Here is a 15,069-nt window from a genome sequence, read left to right on the forward strand (position 1 = left end):
TCCATTTGTACGAACCAGCTACGGTATAACAGCTGGTGGAATCATTGTGCTAATCACACTGTACTTTCCTACTGGTTGGATGACAGTTTACCTCTGCTGACGTGAGACCAGCAGTCGGATGGTTGGCCTTGGCCCTATATGGATAGTCGCACCTAGAATTATTGAACTGTTCAGAACTCTAACCTACACTGACCATTTGTAGTAGTATTCCCTGGTTGTATGGCAGCGTGACACCCTACCGACAACTAAACCCGATACTTTTATGTTGTAGCCGGAAACGTAACCATTTGGGAACAATTGCTTGAAGTTAATACAAAATATAACATAAGTGTAGTAACAATAATAGAATTGACCATGTTACATTTTTGTAATGTGTAAAATTCTGCATATCAAATAGTTGGTTCCTTGAAATGAGACTGGTCTGAATTATATTAATTACGTAATACCGGTGCCGTAACAAAGCACATTTGTAGTTAGAAAACTATTTTATAAATTCTACTTAGCTTGAAACATACTTATGGCAGTAAATATACATTCACTATTTGTAAAGATTTGCAGAAAATGTGGAAGTGTTATGAAAGCAAAGTGTTCATGTTAGTTGAAAAGTAGTTTACGATTGTAAACAAGAGGAAAGCACGGAAAAAACTGTGAAAGAAGCTTAAAATACCTGTAACTGAAAATTCTGCACGTGAAGTACTGCGAACGAAGACATTCCAGCTCACATTCTCCTACGGAATGCACGTTTAGGCTGTCTTTCACTACAGAGTGGTCCAAAGTTTGTCCGCTGCGCACTCTTACAAAACACTCTGCGAACACAGAAAAAAAAATGTAAGTTACATATCGAGACAATCTTACAGGTATTACAATTTTATTTATGCAAAAAATACTACTGTTACAGTGTTTTAAATTCTTACCATAATTTATTTTATTAAACTAGGAGAGATAAAATTTGTCAGAGCAGCTGGATAAAATTTATTAAATCGTAATATACTGGTAAGTGAAATACTACAGAAACTAACAATCTCGATAATATTTATAAAATCATGTGCAACTGGTTGCTACAGAGGTGTCATTTAAGGGGGCAAAGTAGGGTAATTGAACGGAGTTATACAAAAAGAGACCTGTTTCTGAGATATTAACAATTGAAGTAAATCTGGTTATTTATTAAACATTTTATGCAAGAAGTATTTGTAACATTTACACTATTACAAAAAAAGTACAAATAATAATAAAAAAGGCTAATCGATTTTTAATAACACTCCAGCAGTTGATTTAATATTGCAAAGCAAAATAAATACCAGTAAATCAATTCTATGCAATAAACGAATTTTGCTTATAAATGGCAGCAGAGTGCAGATATCGCATTCTTGATTTTTTTTCTAAGTTAAATAATCCAGCCAACAGCAGATTTGTGTAAATACCTATTTTTTTTCAAATTGTCTGTTGGTCTATTGTTGTATAATTGCGTTCAATTGTTCCTCCTTCCCCAGTTCAAGATTAAAAAAGAAAACAATTATTAGTAATTGAGTAGACCTAGTAGGCCTATCTACTATTAAAAACATTTAGTCACTGGCTTTGCTCAAATAAAATAAAGACGTTAACCTTTGCAACATTAGTGGTTGTTACCTATTGTACATAAAAGTACTTACATTTTTTGTTAATGCAAATTCAAATTTCTTTTATCAATAAAATTGTGTGTTCATTTGTTCAAACCTACGTCATATTAGCAGCAAGTGTGTGTTAATTACGTATTGCATATTTAGGATAAGAATTAAAATTATGCGTATGTGTGGAAACTATAAATGCAATGTCCTATTTGTGTGGAAACAGGAAATATCTTGTAAAGTGGGGTAAACTTGACCATAAAAAATTAAACCATGATATCAACCCTATTTGTGACTTAAAATAATAAAAATCTTTAAGAAATGGAGAAAAGATAATGAACATGTGTGTTTCATCATTAAATATGTTCAGTGCATCTGATATGGTTTCATCTTCCTTTTTATAGTCAACTTTGTCCTAGCTGTCCAGTTTACTCCAAACATTTCATTTCAGAGAAAATAGGGAGTATGAATTTTTTAGCTAGGCTTTTATTGTTTTTGCACAAGGTACGGGTCAGTTTGGAAATTTCTGTCGGAATTTGCGTCGTGTTTTCGCACAAGATTTTCTGTATTTTATGTATTATAAATATACACACGCTCACGTAATGAAAATGGCATTGGAACTAAACACTAATCACTAACTTCACACAAATAATTAAGCACAGCTCAGAAACTAAAGAGCATTGGAGTATGCATCCACCCTGTACGGCAGCCAGTCTAGCACTGAGACCACCAGCCGGGGAACTGCGTCATCAGCGTGCTAGTCATAAGGTCGCTTGGAAGCGGGAAGTGGCAACTCTCTGGGGCAGAAGATATTTCTTGTATATGTGAAACTTAAGTTCTTTTATTGTACTTACCACTTTCTTCATATGGACGTTGCTGGGGAAGGTTCTCCAAACAAGACCGGGCATATTCATTCCTTGAATACATATCGTAGTCCCTATCTGGTAAAATGTCATTGTATGGGTCAAGATCACGGTAAAATCTTTCACTCAAATGACAGTTCTCATGAGGGAAACTGGGTTCCAGACTGTACCTGTAATTATTTAAAGACGAAATTATAAAATATATTTTAACACTTTCCATAGAATATTAATATTTTATGCTTTCTTTTATAGCTTAATGCTCAGGCACAAAAAATAGACTATACACTATCAAATACGTCCAGAAGAGAATGAGAATGGCGACTTAATTTCCATTACTGTCTTTTCTAAGTTAATCAGATTATAAATGTGAATTATTTACTCATCTTTAAATGTGTTATTTTGTTCCTCTCCCTTAATAATAATATGTAATACGGTAATAATAATGACTATAATTAAAAAACAAGTTCAAAGAAAAAAATATTAACTTATATAGATATTTTTATGTCCATTTAATTTTATTTAACGTAAAGGCTAAACTTTATTACAAAATTAATATTTAACAAAAATTACCATATTACAACATGTAACAGATGTGAGCATTACCCATATATATGATTACCTACTTTATTGGAGATTATGATTTGGTACATGACATTCGCATATTGTGAGACGTATTTATGTGGATGCATGATCACTATTGTGAAAGGTTTCCACTTTAGACAATAAAAAGTAAGTCGACGAACCTTCAATTTCTCGCCAGAAATCGAACCCAGGTCACAGGGACTATCACATTTATATAGTAATTAATAATGAATTAATTCCTAATTTGTTTATTTATTTACTATTCTGTTATTAAACAATTAAAAAAATAGCTAGTAAATATGAACAACGGGGATGTCAAAGCAAAGGATGTTGCAGGAATATGTGAAATGTAGAGTTTTCTGTAACGTAGAAAGAGAACTCGGCAAGCTAATCTTATTGTTGAGCAGAAGAGAAATAGATTAGACACAAAGAAACATTCAGAATTTCGTACAAGATCCCATAGTAAATTGTTATATAGAATATGTTTCCTATAAGGAGTATTGTTTCAGATCTCACAAATGAATAATTACCGGTAAATAATAATAATAATAATAATAATAATAATAATAATAATAATAATAATAATAATAATAATAACAGTTGGAAGAAGAGCAGTTTGGCTTCAGAAAGGGAAAAGGTACGAGAGATGCAATTGGACTCTATGGACAGTCTGCGAAAGATAACTAGAGAAGAATAAAGAAATGTATGTAGTACTTGTGGACCTAGAAAAAGCTTTTGACAGAGTGGATTGGAATAAACTGACGGGGATCCTAAAGAAAATTGGTGTGGATTAGAAAGAGAAAAGACTGTTCAGTAATCTTTATACGAAACAACGAGTCAAAGTCAGGATAGAGGAAGAAATGTCAGAACGAAGTGAAATTGGGAGAGGAGTACGTCAAGGATGTCCATTATCACCTCCCTGTTCAACTTCTACTTGGAGGATTTAGTAAAGAACTGTTTTCAGAACATGGGAGGCGTGATAATAGGAGGAAGAAGAATAAAGTGCATAAGATTTGCTGATGATATGGCGTTATTAGCAGAAGAGGAAATCATACTAAAGGATATCCTACTGCAGCTAAATGACAGCTGTGAGCAGTATGGGATGAAGATAAATGCAAATAAGACGAAGAGAATGGTCATAAGAGGAAAAATACAGAAAATAAACTTGCGAATTCTAAATGAGGCAGTGGAGCAAGTGGACAGCTTCAAATACTTGGGGTGTACTATAAGCAGTAATATGAGCTGCAGCCAGAAAGTCAAAAGGAGGATAGGAATGGCTAAGGAAGCTTTTAATATAAAAAAAGCATCTTCTGCGGACCTCTGGAAAAAGAACTAAGGAAGAAACTAGTGAAGTGCTTTGTATGGATTGTGGCATTGCATGGGGCAGAAATATGAACATTACGACGAAGTGAAGAGAAGCGAATAGAAGCATTTGAAATGTGGATATGGAGAAAAATGGAATGTGTGAAGTGGACAGAGAGAATAAGAAATGAAGCTGGTTGGAAAGAGTGGATGAAGAAAGAATGATGCTGAAAATGATCAGGAAGAGGAAAGGGAATTGATTGGGTTACGGGCTGAGAAGAAACTGCCTACTGAAGGATGCACTGGAAGAAATGGTGAACGGGAGAAGAGTTCGGGGAAGAAGATATCAGATGATAGACGACATTAAGATATATGGATCATAGGAGAATACGAAGAGGAAGGCAGAAAATAGGAAAGATTGTAGAAAGCTGGATTTGCAGTGAAAGATCTGCCCTTGGGCAGAACACTAATTAAATAAATAAATAAATAATAATAATAATAATAATAATAATAATAATAATAATAATAAATATTATTTATTATATATTTAATTATATTATTATATTTAATAATAAATATTATTATTACTATTATTTATTATATATTTAATTATATTATTATATTTAATAATAATAATATTATTATTATTATTATTATTATTATTATTATTATTATTATTATTATTATTGTCCCTCGCCATGGCGTCGTAGTCCAAGGTATCTTGCCTAGGACTCGCGTTACGGAATGCGCGCTGGTTCGAGTCCTCAGGGGGGAAGAAATTTCCTCATTAAATTTCGGCCAGTGTATGGGACCGGTGCCCACCCAGCATCGTGATGCATTTGGGGAGCTACGATAGGTAGCGAAATCCGGTTGCGAAAGCCAGCTATAACGGCTGGGGGATCATCGTGCTAACCACACGATACCTCCATTCTGGTTGGATGATCGTTCACCTCTGCTTCGACATGTGGGCGTGAGGACAGCAACCGGCTGATCGTTCTGGGGCCTTCATAGGCTGTAGCGCTACGGATTATTATTATTAAAACCTACAATAACTCCCCAAAAGTTGTCTGTACAACACGAATGATATGAAAGTTGATTCTCTCTGAAATAAATACACTGAACGATCGGTAGCAAGATCTTTTCAAGTGTGTAACTGGCCTAATTTTGTGTACCTGCAATACATGCCACTGTTAAACATGTAAACGAGTAACTTATCTTTAATATTAAGATCTTATATTCTAACTATCGATATTTTGTTCTATTATTCTCGAAAATGTAAGATTCGTCCAATGATTTTCTTGAATGATGTTAGGTTAACTTATTCGTGTTCTGACACGTTACTCGGGCTGTTGTGTACACGCGCGGGGTTTTTTATACAGTATAATGCTCGAAGTTTTTGTTATCCCTTCCCTACAAAGGGTTATAAAAACATTAATGCAGTTGAAATGTTTATTCGGTGAAGTGAGTGTTTATCTTGTGTAATCAAGAATACTTTTGGACTAACGAAGTTTGCAAGTTGCCAGATGATAGCTAACCTGCTGAGAATGCTAAGGTATGAAATTAAGGTTATCTTTTCTTTTAAAAATCATTCAGGTTATTGAAAATAAGCAGTATACTTGCACGTGAACGTGAAATGAACGTTACTAGATTTTTCAGGGCCGTATTTATGTGGTCTTACGCACCCGGGTAAGAACAAAGTCGTCCCCTCCAAATTACACAGGATTTATTTTAATTTGGAATTGCCTAAAATTTATGAAATTTTTTTTTGTATGACTGCAATTTATAAACATTAATTTCATTTAAATTTTTGTAAGAGTTCCAGAAATTTGACGCCCTCTAAAATTTGCCGCCTGGAGCGAGTGCCCAGTTTGCCACCCACTAAACACGGCCCTTACGTTTACACAGTAGCTATTATGAGTTTTATATTATAAAAATCTTGCTAAATACATCAAGTTTTTATCCTGATAATAAAAAATTATTAATATTTGAATAAATAGAATGAAATAATAATAATAATAATAATAATAATAATAATAATAATAATAATAATAATAATAATAGTTCAGGATAGGAGAAGAAATGTCAGAAGTTAAACTGGAAGAGGAGTACGTCAAGGATGTCCTTTATCACCTACTCTGTTCAACATCTATTCGAAGGATTTAGTAAAGAACTGTTTTCAGAACATGGGAGGAGTGATAGTAAGGGGAAGAAGAATAAAGTGCATACGATTTGTTGATGATATGGCGTTGTTAGCAGACGAAGAAATGATACTATGCTACTGCAGCTAAATGACAGTTGTGAGCAGTATGGGATGAAGATAAATGCAAATAAGACGAAGAGCATGGTCATAGGAAGAAAAATGCAGAACATAAGCTTGCGAATTCTAAATGAGGCAGTAGAACAGGTGGACAGCTTCAAATATGTGGAGTGTACTATAAGCCAGAGTTTTCCAATCGGTATGCTGCGCAGCCCCATGGTCCAGAAAGTATCTTTACATCGCTTTTTTTTTTATTTACAACGAAGTCTTTGATATGGTATATTTTATTTTGAGACAGACTTTACCAATGAAATACCTGCAACAATGCTCAGTAATTCGTTTACTCTTTCCACTTAGTAATAAACAGAGTTTAGAATCGTCAGAAGATATTGGTCAGTTTCAGTATATACGTACCAAGTGCTCTAACCACTGAGCTACGCCAAAGTTCAATCTACAGCACCGGATCGAATCCCACTCCTCTAGTGTTTTTCCCTTTGTGGCCTGACTCCAAGTTCGACATATATGTTGACATAATATATTAAGTCAACTGCCATTATATAAGGAGCGTACTCAATTGAGTGACTTGGTGGCTGGGATTCCACAGTAGTAATATGCACTGTTAGACGGAGAATCTACGATACTCTTCATCATTCATCGTTTCAATTTCTCGCCATTGGAACTCCCTACCTCATACCTTAAGGGGCTGTCAGACATTTACTAATTTCAAAACCCGGTTGTCAAATAGACTGCTTAGACTGTGAGCTTTCCTAAAATATAATTTTTTCTAATATATGATTTTTATTTTTAACGTATACATTTTCCTTATTGTTTTAACAATTGCTTCAATTCACATTACTATAATTGTTTGATTCTTAGAATTACATGTAACTAAACTTGTTTTAATTTTGTTATTATTATTATTATTATTATTATTATTATTATTATTATTATTATTATTATTATTATTATTAACTGTAAATTGTTCCTGTATTTCTGCCATTTTTATATTTGCTGTTCTAATACCTACTGGTTGAGTGGAAGAGAAGGCTTTATGGTCTTAACTCTGCCAGTAGAAATAAATAAGTAGATAAATAGATAAAACTCCCGCAGGACAAAATTCCGGCACATCGGCGACGCTGAAATACCATCGGCAGTTGCGAACGTCGTTAAAGAAAAGAATTTATTATTTTTATTTCTTCAGAAGTCCCGAACTTACGATGAGAGCTTGCTACACCCATTCGTGGCATTTAAGTTAGTCTAATGTTATTTTGGTAAAACTTAGTTTCTCACTAATGATGGCTCCGTATCTTAACTACCATTTCTTTCAGCTCATACATGGGATCTTAAAAGTCGCCTCGACTGCCTATAATCTACGTATCTTTCTCTCTTTCTACCTTAGTCAATGTTCTGTCTATGACCTTGCTTGATTTTATAGGTTACAAAATAATAAACGGGTAGCTAGTCTCCTGTCACTGCATTCATACCACTTCTATCCCTCTTTTCACACGCTCCGTGCTATCATTGACAATATTACGCGATCCTCAGATTTGAAGAGAGATTGTACAGATCAGTCATTGTGAAATATATCGACTCCATACAAATAGTTTTGAAAATATACAGTAATTTATTGGTATAAGAAAATATTAATGGCGATGTTTGTTAATTTCTTCATTATTTCCTTTTGTTAGGCCTTTACTTTTGTCAAAGTTGGCCATTGTTGGGATTTCACACTGGGTAGGCACGTAGCGAGTCGTCCGTGAAGTGGAAACAGTAAAATATCGAATTTTTACCAAAGATAATATCTGCAGTGCTTGGGAAAATTCTGACACAACTGACACAAGTCAGTTTCCACAAACCTTCTTTGATAATTTGACAACTTACGGAACATCTGCTAACTTGGAAAAAAATACATAAGCATTTCTCCCATGACAATAATTCATACAGAAAAAAATCAAATCGACATAAACCAGTGTAACTTGTCAATAAATTATCAAAAAAGGTTTTGTGGAAACTGACTTATGTCAATTTTCCCAAGCACTGCAGATATAACAGATGTTTAGGGGACTTTGAATTAACAGTTTCTACTCTTCCTGGGAGTTCAGTTTCTTGTATGATAATAGTGGAGATCAGGGTACGAATTAACAGGGGGATGGGGGGATTCCCCTCCCTCCCCGTTAGAAAGTTATCCCCTCTCATAAATTCATATTAACATCCCTGACAGGGATAATTTCTATCCCCATAACAAAATAGAATTGTTTTAATACGAGACCGCGAAATTAGATGGCCCGGGTTCGATATCCGGTCGGGGCAAGTTACCTGGTTGAGGTTTTTTCCGGGGTTTTCCCTCAACCCAATATGAGCAAATGCTGGGTAACTTTCGGTGCTGGACCCCGGACTCATTTCACCGGCATTATCACCTTCATCTCATACAGACGCTACATAACCTAAGATGTTGATAAAGCGTCGTAAAATAACCTACTAAAATAATACGAGTATACTTTATAAAGTGACAAAGTATATGATTATGTCTCGTGACCAGAATATTGTACGAAATGGAAATATAAAAATTGGAGATTTATCCTTCGAAGAGGTGGAAAAATTCAAATATCTTGGAGCAACAGTAACAAATATAAATGACACTCGGGAGGAAATTAAACGCAGAATAAATATGGGAAATGCCTGTTATTATTCGGTTGAGAAGCTTTTGTCATCTAGTCTGCTGTCAAAAAATCTGAAAGTTATAATTTATAAAACCGTTATAAGATATTACCGGTTGTTCTGTATGGTTGTGAAACTTGGACTCTCACTTTGAGAGATGAACAGAGATTAAGGGTGTTTGAAAATAAGGTTCTCAGGAAAATATTTGGGACTAAGAAGGTTGAAGTTGCAGGAGAATGGAGAAAGTTACACAACGCAGAACTATACGCGTTGTATTCTTCACCTGACATAATTAGGAACATTAAATCGAGACGTTTGAGATGAGCAGGGCATGTAGAACGTATGGGCGAATCCAGAAATGCATATAGAGTGTTAGTTGGGAGACCGGAGGGAAATATACCTTTGGGGAGGCCGAGACGTAAATGGGAGGATAATATTAAAATGGATTTGAGGGAGGTGGGATATGATGATGGAGACTGGGTTAATCTTGCACAGGATAGGAACCGATGGCGGGCTTATGTGAGGGCGGCAATGAACCTTCGGGTTCCTTAAAAGCCATTTGTAAGTTGTAAGTAAATAAGTATACTTGATCAAGTATAAATTGAGCAAATAAAATAATATTGATGTATTATTATCACTGGCAAGCTGACAACAATCAATAACTTTGGATTTACTTATCTTATTTTAAGGCTGCTCATGGATATAATTCTATTATGATCAAAATACAAGACAAGCAACTCAGTGCGATCAAGCGTTGTGCTGTAATAATAATATTAATAATAATAATAATAATAATAATGATAATAATAATTTATTATTATTATTATTATTATTATTATTATTATTATTATTATTATTATTTTATATACGGTATTCTCTACCTAGTATTCTATCCCCCCTGCTCAGAAATCTTAATTCGCACCCTGGTGGAGATAACTCCTTTTACTGACACTGACATTGTTTTAACCGACAGAAGTTTTCACATATATTTTGTTCTTATGAATACATTTTAATATTTGATGCATTACTGTACGTACATTCACCTATTTCACTTTTCTTCAGATTTGTCGTTAAAAGAATTCTAACGTCTGTTATTGTAGTCTGACAGTCTTTTATCTCATAATATTATTTTAATGTACCGAAGTACATATGATATTTCCATGTAGATATTCTGCGTCATCATACGATGAAAGAGTAATGAAACGGAGAAAAATTCTCTCCGGCGCCGGGATTTGAACCCGGGTTTTCAGCTCTACGTGCTGATGCTTTATCCACTAAGCCACACCGGATACCCACCCCGGCGTCGGACAGAATCGTCTCAGATTAAGTTCCAACTCTTGGATTCCCTCTAGTGGCCGCTCTCTGCACTACGTCATAGATGTCTATGAACGTAGGACTGAAGTCCACACATGTGCTTAGGTGCACTCGTTATGAGTGACTAGTTGGCCGGGATCCGACGGAATAAGCGCCGTCTTAAATCACGAAGTGATTTACGCATGTCATATATGTTATGACGTAGTGCAGAGGGCGGCCACTAGAGGGAACCCAAGAGTTGGAACTTAATCAGAGACGATTCTGTCCGACGCCGGGGTGGGTATCCGGTGTGGCTTAGTGGATAAAGCATCAGCACGTAGAGCTGAAAACCCGGGTTCAAATCCCGGCGCCGCCGGAGAGAATTTTTCTCCGTTACATTACTCTTTCATCGTATGATGACGCAGAATATCTGCATGGAAATATCATATGTACTTCGGTACATTAAAATAATATATATGGCATGCGTAAATCACTTCGTGATTTAAGACGGCGCTTATTCCGTCGGATCCCGGCCAACTAGTCACTCATAACGAGTGCACCTCAGCACGTGTGTGGACTTCAGTTCTACGTTCATAAACATCTATGACGTAGTGTAGAGGGCGGCCACTAGAGGGAACCCAAGAATTGGAACTTAATCTGAGACGATTCTGTCCGACGCCGGCGTGGGTATCCGGTGTGGCTTAGTCGATAAAGCATCAGCACGTAGAGTTGAAAACCCGGGTTCAAATCCCGGCGCCGGAGAGAATTTTTCTCCGTTCCATTACTCTTTTATCACTCAGTCCCCAGTTGTTCAACATTGCCACACATGATTCAGTCAGCAGAATACGACAGGAAGCGGAGGAAGTGAAAATATACATCTATGCCGACGACATGGTCATCGGATCACGTGACGCAAACGAGCTGCAAAAAGCAACTAAGGCACTGGAGAAATGGGCTGAGGAAAACGAACTACAGATCAACCTAGAGAAAACCGTGCAGATGACTTTCCGAAAAGGCGGACGAATATCAACTAATGACAGAATACTGCTGAAGAACGAACCAATACACATGACAAATTCATTCAAATAGGCATGACCCTACAGACAACAATGACGTCTTTCAGAATCCACGTCAAATTCAGAGCGGCAGCAGCTACAAAGGCTATATACGATATCAGATCACTGAGTAGACTCTCCCTAAGTTCAGCTATGGCACTCTTCAGAACGAAAATAGTCCCCATCCTCACCTACGGGATCGAGTTAATATGGGAAAAACTGAATAAGACCGACCTTCGTACCTTAGAAGCAGTGAAAGCACGATTCCTGAAAGCCGCACTGGGTGTGTCTAAATACACAAGCTCCAGACTAGTCTACGAGCTCGCAAAAGAGACATTTCTGATAGAAGACCTGCGTCTAGAGTTCTCCCTGCCTGCCACAAACTGTTGGGCAAAATTATTGGAAGAAAGGGAAGAGAAACGAAATGAGATATGGCTGGAGTTCTACTCAACGGAAACAATAGTAAACCGATCATGGACGGACACGGATCAAGAACTTCGCCACTTTGTCACCTCCATGGCAGTACATGGCTACCACCACAAGCTCTGCAAATCAAACATTTACCACGATCCCAATCCAGAGTGTATATGTGAACTGTGCGACCTAACCTGCGATCGATACCACATCACCCAGTGCAAGAAGCTTGACAAACCAATAATCGAATACAGCAAGAACTAAAGTGGAATCCACTAACACACTCCTGCACAGTTTGTGCGCATTTCATATTTCATTACTCTTTTATCGTTTTATCTCATAAGTTCATAACAGTACTATAATATCTATTTGGATTTAATTGTCTTATCGATTCCACTACGAAAGTTTCAAATGAAGATGAAGATTATTATTATTATTATATTTATTATTATTATTATTATTATTATTATTATTATTATTATTTCTATTATTATTAGTGTTGTGGGATTTAATCGATTAATCGATCAATTTCTGCTTTAAGATTAATCGATCAAAATATTTAATCCAATAGTCGAGTCGATTAAAATTAATCGGTTGTAGTTAATATTAATTATTATTTTGTTAATACAAATTCATACTAAAAATTCCGACAATATTTATCTCTCGGAAGTTGCTTACTTAAAAGCACAATAGTACTGTTATTTTCCAACTGTAAACCAGGCAGTGTAGGAAAAATCTTTGCACAAACACTTTAGAAAGAGATGGAGATATGAGGACAGTGACATAGCCTACCGCTATAGAAAGTTGTAACACAATGCGAAACCCTTATTAAGTTTTATGGTTTTTCAAGAAAACTTCCACCTTGTTGTCAGCTCATCTTCCTAGCATATGGAATACATACTTTTCTGAGATTCGTTCCCCTCATCCCTTATGAAATAGCCATGTCTACACTGTGTGCAAGTGAGAGCGTAACTATCTTATTCTCTTTCCAAAATCTGATAATTCGATTACAATAAGGGCCAGTCTTCTGTTTCGACCGCTGTACTTTTGCAGTTGCAGTTTCTGTACTGAGTTTGTATATGAAGGTTGTGTGTTTAGTTTGTTAAAGAAAAAGAAATCAGTTTTCTGTGGTCTGTGAAAAGTATAAAGTCCATTATGTCATATGAGAATTTGAGAGATAAACTCTGTGAAATGTTTGGATTTAAATTGAACTATTCTGGAGAAGTACTTGACAGAAAAAAAGTTTTTCGTGTTTGTGATGCAGGAAACATTGTTACTAAGCGTAGAGCGGCACTTAATTCGAAGCATGTGAATGCACTCATGTTTAAAATAATGGATGAAGAAGTATTAACTAGATGAGCCTTCATACTTTTTGTTATTTATGTTTGTCTAAAAAATTCCCGGAGAAATTGACGTTACAAATTATAAGCCTCATCATAAATATGTTAGTAAGTAATTAAAATAGTTGTTTTGTAATATAACGATACAATATCTATACACATTTAATACTTATGCTTATCACCGAACACAAGTTAAATTTAACAATAATTTGTGTATTACAGTATATTAAAACGATTTTTTTAAATCGATCAAAACTCGATTAATCGATTAAATTCAAATAGTTAATCGATTAAATATTTTGATCGATCAACAGAACTTCTTCTTCTTCTTCTTCTTCTTCTTCTTCTTCTTCTTCTTATTATTATTATTATTATTATTATTATTATTATTATTATTTGCTGGTATTACTACTGTACTATTATTATACAGGAACTGGATATTAATAAAATGTTACCTGTAGCTGAAGGTATTGCATACGATGTGACCCTCCTTGGCACATTCAATTTCACAATCGTGGAGAGTGGGAACTGTAATGGCCACCTTAACGATCCTCCTGTCAAGTTTGAATCCAGTTCGGGATCGTATGAAACATTCTGCAACAGAAGGTAATATTGTCGTCTTTTAATTCATTTTTATGGAGAGAAATAACACATTATCTTTGTCTAATTTTATATCAGTAGATTAAATTGCTACGGTTCAGTTTATGCGTGAAATGTATAAATATTTGATGATTGGACTAATTTCCGTAAATTCAGTGCACTTGTCATTGGTAGTTAACGGACAAAGAAAAATAAGGTCAAGGTTAAATATCATTTGACAAAGTTATTTATTTATTTCTGCAGTGTTACTTTATCCTTCACCTGACATAATTAGGAACATTAAATCCAGACGTTTGAGATGGGCAGGGCATATAGCACTTATGGGCGAATCTAGAAATGCATATAGTGTGTTAGTTGGGAGGCCAGAGGGGAAAAGACCTTTGGGGAGGCCGAGACGTAGATGGGAAGATAATATTAAAATGGATTTGAGGGAGGTGGGATATGATGGTAGAGACTGGATTAATCTTGCTCAGGATAGGGACCAATGGCGGGCTTATGTGAGGGCGGCAATGAACCTCCGGGTTCCTTAAAAGCCAGTAAGTAAGTAAGTGTTACTTTATAAATTTCCATGATAATTGTTAAGTATTGTTACTTTTGAATTCATAATTACATTCATTATACAGTTCAACTAAAACAAAGCCAATAGAAGAGATTAAATATGTATCACACATGTTTAAACTTATTTGTTATACTGTACAGTAGTTCAGACACAATATATATTTTTTAAGTTATCCAGATTGTATTATGATTTTTTTGTAGTACTTGTTATATTTATCTCTCGTAAATATGGAACTCACTAATTTAACTTGACATAATGCCAAATTTTCATCTACACCTATGAATAATATTGAATCAATATAGCGCAGTTCAATGTGTGATGAAAACATATCAAATAGATATTGACATTGAAATATTTACTCTCCATTTCATAAACTCACAAAGAGCATAAATATTAAGCTAGTAGAGAATGATGATCTTTTCGGACTGACACTATCTGCATTACAGTCTGGTGAATTAGGCTAACATCTAACCATGCACTGATATTTTAAAATATTTTATTTTGCCTTCTATTTCTTTGGATTGAGTACATAACTTATTGCT

The 15,069-nt window shown here is 35.2% G+C and overlaps 1 protein-coding gene across 6 annotated transcripts in view; it reads right to left on the minus strand.

Moving 5' to 3' along the window:
* The window catches only part of LOC138701803 (uncharacterized), a 208,325-nt gene that overhangs the window by 20,631 nt on the left and 172,625 nt on the right, over window positions 1–15,069 (minus strand). For all 6 annotated transcript variants that reach the window (XM_069829113.1, XM_069829073.1, XM_069829080.1 and 3 more), the window contains 3 exons: window positions 13,824–13,962; window positions 2,459–2,637; window positions 668–806 (listed from right to left, as the gene is read on the minus strand). In XM_069829113.1, the coding sequence (XP_069685214.1) occupies window positions 668–806; window positions 2,459–2,637; window positions 13,824–13,962 (457 nt within the window). The remainder of the gene's footprint in view (window positions 1–667; window positions 807–2,458; window positions 2,638–13,823; window positions 13,963–15,069) is intronic.

Source organism: Periplaneta americana, chromosome 1, assembly GCF_040183065.1.
Source record: "Periplaneta americana isolate PAMFEO1 chromosome 1, P.americana_PAMFEO1_priV1, whole genome shotgun sequence".
NCBI lineage: Eukaryota > Metazoa > Arthropoda > Insecta > Blattodea > Blattidae > Periplaneta > Periplaneta americana.